At 45.8% G+C, this 5,792-nt stretch overlaps 1 protein-coding gene across 1 annotated transcript in view; it reads right to left on the bottom strand.

Moving 5' to 3' along the window:
* Window positions 1–4,515, bottom strand: part of klb (klotho beta) — an 8,261-nt gene extending 3,746 nt beyond the window's left edge. The window contains exons 1-4 of the mRNA XM_026995911.3: window positions 3,651–4,515; window positions 2,471–2,984; window positions 2,060–2,328; window positions 794–1,910 (exon numbers count right to left, since the gene is read on the bottom strand). Of these exons, the coding sequence (XP_026851712.2) occupies window positions 794–1,910; window positions 2,060–2,328; window positions 2,471–2,984; window positions 3,651–4,418 (2,668 nt within the window). The 5' untranslated portion in view covers window positions 4,419–4,515. The remainder of the gene's footprint in view (window positions 1–793; window positions 1,911–2,059; window positions 2,329–2,470; window positions 2,985–3,650) is intronic.
* Between the last annotated feature and the right edge of the window lie 1,277 nt (window positions 4,516–5,792).

Here is a 5,792-nt window from a genome sequence, read left to right as displayed (position 1 = left end):
AGAAGAAGACATGAGGAAGCGAAGCGTCAACATTGATCTGATATAAGTAATAATGTTCTTAATGGCTTGAACGATGAGAGAGCTCTTACATGCTCTGGAGAGCATGTAAACCACCATGTTGGGAAAGGATATTGCCACACATTTATGTCAAGATGGATGGAGTGCGCAAAAAGAACTCAGCTAGGAAGTCACCTGATTAAGTCCTTTACATGGGTGCAATTTGTTTTATTGGTTGAACGGTTTAAAGTTCTGAAATGTGTTAAACCTTTCACACAGTTTAAGCACTTTTATAAAATTCACTGTGGCTTATCTTGACTAAGTGGGTACAATATTACTTGCTTTGGATCGTATTCTTGCCAACAAAAACCAGTCAACTCAACTGCACTGCTATTGCCAGTGTAGGCCTACTCTTTTTGGATCTTTTGTAGTGTGAAATTATTTTCTAACAAGAGGGCAAATTTATGTTGGAATTTTTTATGCTCTCCAAGCTGGATCCATCAAAATTTGCATCCAAATATTTTTGGATCTTTTGTCCAATAAAATTGCACTACACTTGAGGTCAGTCCCTTAGTCTTGGTAGCATTCACAAACCTGAGAACTGGACTTTTCATAAAATATTTAAGATTATTTCACTGTTATTCAATGTGCTGAGATCTGTTAATATTACCAGTATATATTCACCAATACCAGTAATTTACACTGGTGACTGCACCAGAAAAGAGTTTCAATGGCTTTTTAACGTGGAGTTATCAAAACTTTAAAGATTTTAAATATGTCATTATTTTGAATTTACCCTTCAGTGCCTCCTGCAAGTAACTCCTCAAATAGGTCTGTCTCAGCTGATCATCATGGGATGCCTGGTCATCAATCCCCGTCGCTGTGACAACAATAGAATGAGTGTCTCCATAGCGGTTCTTTATCCAGCCAAGGAGTCTTCGGAGCCCCCAGGGGGTGAGAGCCTGTCCTTTCTTTGAGGTAGGCCATGTGGGGTCAGGCATTAAGGAGCAAGCATGGTTGCCGGCTTGGGTGTGAGGGTAAACCAGTCGTGTTGTGAAGTGATTAAGGGCGATAAAATCCAGAGCCCCTCGGAGCTCTGCTCTCTCCTCCTCAGAGAAGTAAGGAAGGTGAAATGGGCCTGAGTGATCATATCCATAGCAGGTAGTTTTGTCAGGGCAGGCCAGATCCCTCAAGAAAGGATCAAGGTAACGCCCAAGCTCAAACAGCAGGCATTGTTGAACAGCGCTGGTGTGAGATTCCATGAATGGATTCGCTGGTTCCACCCAGTCTGCATGCACTGCAAAGCTCACTTCCGCCCCCTGCTGTTGGCGGAAGTGTTTGTGGTAAACATTCCACGCGCGTGCATGCGCCAAGAGCAGGTTACGAAGCACCTTACGTGCGTTCAGGTTATACACATCTGTTAGCCGGTTCGGCTCGTTAATGGTGATCCAAACTGACACCAGGTCCCCGAACTCCCGATAACAAAATGTGGTGTAGTCAACAAAGGCCTCCACGATACTAGCATTCAGCCAGCCCTCCTGGGCATACAGAGGGCTGGGCAAGCCCAGGGTGGGTGACTTGAGGCTGGGGTGGTAGAGTGTGACGGCGGCCTGGATGCCCCTCCTCTGGAGCTCTGTCAGCATGCAACGGTAAAAGCGCACAGCTTCCACGTCCACCGTTGAGATGTCTCCCTGGGGGAAGAGCTGGAGCCAGTCCAGGGAGAAGCGGTAATGTGATGACCCCATGACCTCTATCAGGTGGATGTGACGTGGAATAGCCAGGAAGTCAGTGCACTGTGAGGCGCGTGTCTGAAGCGTCACCCCAGCGATAGGGCGGAGGGCACCGTTGCCCGTAAAATTCCAGCGGTACACATGAGGGTCGGTGAACTGGGGTGAGAAGGGTTGGTGGCGTACCTGAAAACACAAACACAAACACAAACACTTCATCCAGCATGCAACAACTTCATGTGACTGAGTTGTGCTCAGGATTTTAATGTTGACAGACAGAGAACATTCATTTTAAATCTATCTCTCCCTTTTCTCAACCCCTTACCCACACTCACTTGCTGGATAGAGTCAGCCACACCAAAGTGGAAGTCACATGGAAAATATCCCATGATATTCTGTTCTGTCTGATTGGTCGGGAACCCATTGTCCTTAACAATCTGCCTGTAGTATTGAGCGGTTGTCTTTGGGATCCTTGTGCGTTGAGGCTGGTCGAAGTCTACGTAGAAGAGTCCCCGTCTTATGCTGTACCCGCTGCTCCACTCAAAACCATCCACCAGGGACCATGCAGTGTAGCCAAACACTTTCACCTGATCCACAACCGTAGCTGAGACACACATGCCAGCAATGACAATTAAAGATGCAAACAGATCTTGTTATCAACATTACGCATTACATGAGAAATACAAGTACTTACACCTACAGGAAAAGTACCTACACCTCCTAAATACACTCATACCTGCACTTACCTTGAAGCACCTGGTTAATGAACCTCTTCATAACATAAATGTTTACTGTGTCATCCACTCCTACAGAGGCATTAGAAAACCAGCCACTCTCTGCCACCAGCACCTCTGGATCTCCATACTCCTGTTTAATCCAGTACAGCACCTTCCTCATGTTCAGCACCACGGGCAGGCCAGGGTGAGCCAGCCCTCGCATTGCTTGTACAGTGTCCGGCCCAAAAGCCAGGGAGAAGAAGTCAGCTGTTCTGTGACCCAAAAGCTTCTCCTTTGGGGTGAACTCTGGGACGAGCCCCTGGTGTGAGTCCCGCAGAGATTGTGGGTAATCCCTTCCTCCATGTATAGGCTCTGCAAACCAGCCAATCACAGCCTCCATAGACTCCTGACACAACCTCACATTGTCTGGTGTGGCCTGTCCTCGAAGTGGTTCCACCCAAAGGGAGCCGAGCGTGATGGAGATTAGGCCATGCTGGTGGGGGCGGTAGTGGTCGTTGTATACATGCCAGGTTTGTGCATGAGCCTGTCAGTGTGGAAAAACAAAGAAGAAATTATCTGGCCTGTAGGTCAGCAGACAGTGGTCAGAGGCACCAGACATGTTCAGGTGAAGTCTCAGGTGACTCCAAGCAGAATCATTGTGCACCTTCAGCCTATTATGCAACAATAAATCACTAAACCTCACTTGACACTCCGGAAGGGAGTTTCCTGTAATAAGATGTTATCCAGTTCCGTGCTTAGACACAAACAGACAGCTGAGGAGCGTCAACTCAAAATTTCCATCTGAATTTTTGTTTAAGATTCAGATGTGAAGAAAGGCTTCAATGTCTCTTTCAACCAAAATGACAATTTGTACTTGAGAGAAATAGGAAAAATTTTCATAATATTGAAAAAATATACATATTATAAAATCTACATATTATAATCTATTCATTATTAGCAATTACATGTTGACTGCATACATTTTGACTGGCTGTAATTCAATGTAAGAAGAAATGGCAGACTATGTGGTGAAGTAATAAAGTGTAAAGTTCAAAGTTCACAGACAGATCAAGCATTCTTATCCTAAAAAGACACATCAATAAACATCACTACGAGTAGAGTACTATTATTCTGCACCAGCTCCTCCAAACATCTGATTGAGAAAAATGAACCCCAGCATTGACCTTTGACCTTCTGACCCTGCACTCACCCTGATGAGGTTGTGTGCGACGATGAAGGGGTCAGCAGGGTCCCCGGTCACGCCCGGAGCATGGGCCCCCGTGCCATACCCTAGAGTTGCGATGAGTAGTGGGTTATGCATCGTGATCCAGTATCGCACCTCTTGGCCGAATGTGGTGAAACAAAACTGGGCATAATCAGTGAAGATCTGCACCATCGCTTGGCTCGTCCAGCCGCCCAGCTGCTCCTGCAAGCTTTGGGGTAGATCCCAGTGGAACAATGTTACCATGGGCTCCAGACCCAGAACCCTCAGCCTGCTGATCAGACGTCTGTAGTGTTCCACCGCGGCGTAGTTGGGTTGTCCTGTGGCGTTACCATCTGGAAACAGTCGCGGCCATGAGAGTGAGAAAGCATAGAACTTCACTCCAAGGTACTGAATTGCTTCCACATCCTTCTCCCAGAGGGCATAACTGTCACTGGCTGCATTATCTGTCACCGTGTCAACGTCGCCTCCCGTCCCACGCTGACCCTGGGGCAGGTTGTAGGAAAAGTGGTCCCATATAGATGCTCCTTTCCCATCCTGATCCCAGGAACCCTCTGTTGGGAATGCTGACGTTCCAACACCCCAGAGGAAATTTGGGGGAAACGTACCAGAGAGGAAGTCTTGTTGGTTCAGTGGGCGATCCCACAGGCTTTTTCCATCTCCTGATGCGCTCTGCACTCTGTCCACCACACACACGAGGATGAGGAGGGACAGATGAAGAAAGAGCAGACAGGAAGAGGACAGGGCACTGGTCATCTTAAAGGAAGCCGTAGAGAAATATCTTGAGAGACAGCACTGCAGAAGAAGCAAAGGACGTTGTTTTGGAATGAGGACTCATGTTAACACAGGGTGATGGAACCCGAGAAATGAAACCTTGGAGCCTGAGAAGATGTGCGACTGCTTTACCTGAAGTGCCTTCCACTCCCTCTGGCCTCTCTCGTGGTTACATAGAGAGACACAAATACATTCAGAAGCTCTTGGATAGCAGGAAGGAGGACCTCTAATCAATGATTAACATGAACTCTAATCCTCATGCGTGGATATCTGTTCTTCTTCCTCTCTCTCCCCTCCCCTCCCTGTGATAGGGAGAGAGTGATGGAGGGAGGGGAGAGGAGAGAGCTGGAGAAAAAAGGAAAAAAAAGTATGTTTTATTTACAATGGTCTGTTGTTTGTTATTATCTGAAGTACTGGACAGGGTTCGTCATGAGGCAGCTATGGTAGTTTCAGGGCCGGTAACTGAGACTTGAAACAAATGAATAGATGAGATCTAAGATCAGTGAACACATCCCAAATCTGATTTTTACATTTTCACTTGATCCCTGGTATCCGTAATATATGATGCCATTAGACAAACTGGTCCAGCCGGAACAATTTTTTTTGGAAAAAAGGTCGCAACAATATAGCGTAGAGTCATCCATGACGATGAAATAAAAGTGATTCTGATCTGATCTCCGAGCCAGAGGTGGAGCTGCTGTTGTTGATGTCATCCATCAGTGAGCCAGAATTAGGTTTTGATGATGCCATGAAATGCAAGCAGGTGGCAGGAGCAGGGCTGATTAGATAAGACTTACCCTGAGGTAGAACAGTGCAGCACAGCAAAACAACAACAAACAGAGAAACAACACAAAAAGGGAAATGCGAAGAAATGGGAGAGTGTGTGTGTGAGAGAGAGAGAGCTCAAATGTCTGTTAAGTACTCTGCAATTTAACATTACAGTTCAGCGAATGCAAACACAAAATTTAATGAAAAGAGTGTGTATGTATGTTTATTAGAGCGAGAGAGACCTCAAATTTCTATTAAGTACTCCACATTTTAACATTGCTTGGTTACAGTTCTGTTAATGAGTTAGAGGTCTGGAAGATGATTTGTAAGGATTTTAATGGCGAACTGAGAGTTTCAGTTCATTACTGCCCTGATCATTGTCCTTTATAAATGGAAACCTGGCTACCAATGTGAGATTATACTTTAATTAACACACATCCCCATCTAAGGCAGCCGGGCCATTATCTGTGCTTGTGTGCTTGAGTATATTTGCAAATCCATTGTGTTGTGTGTATTTGCTCATTTCTTAGAGGTGTATATTAAATTCCATTTTCTGCCTTGCTGCGTGTGCTGTTGACTAAAACTAGG

The sequence above is a fragment of the Electrophorus electricus genome, chromosome 3 (assembly GCF_041902795.1).
Source record: "Electrophorus electricus isolate QZ-2024a chromosome 3, ASM4190279v1, whole genome shotgun sequence".
Taxonomy (NCBI): Eukaryota; Metazoa; Chordata; class Actinopteri; order Gymnotiformes; family Gymnotidae; genus Electrophorus; species Electrophorus electricus.
This window is presented reverse-complemented; position numbering and strand designations above follow the sequence as displayed.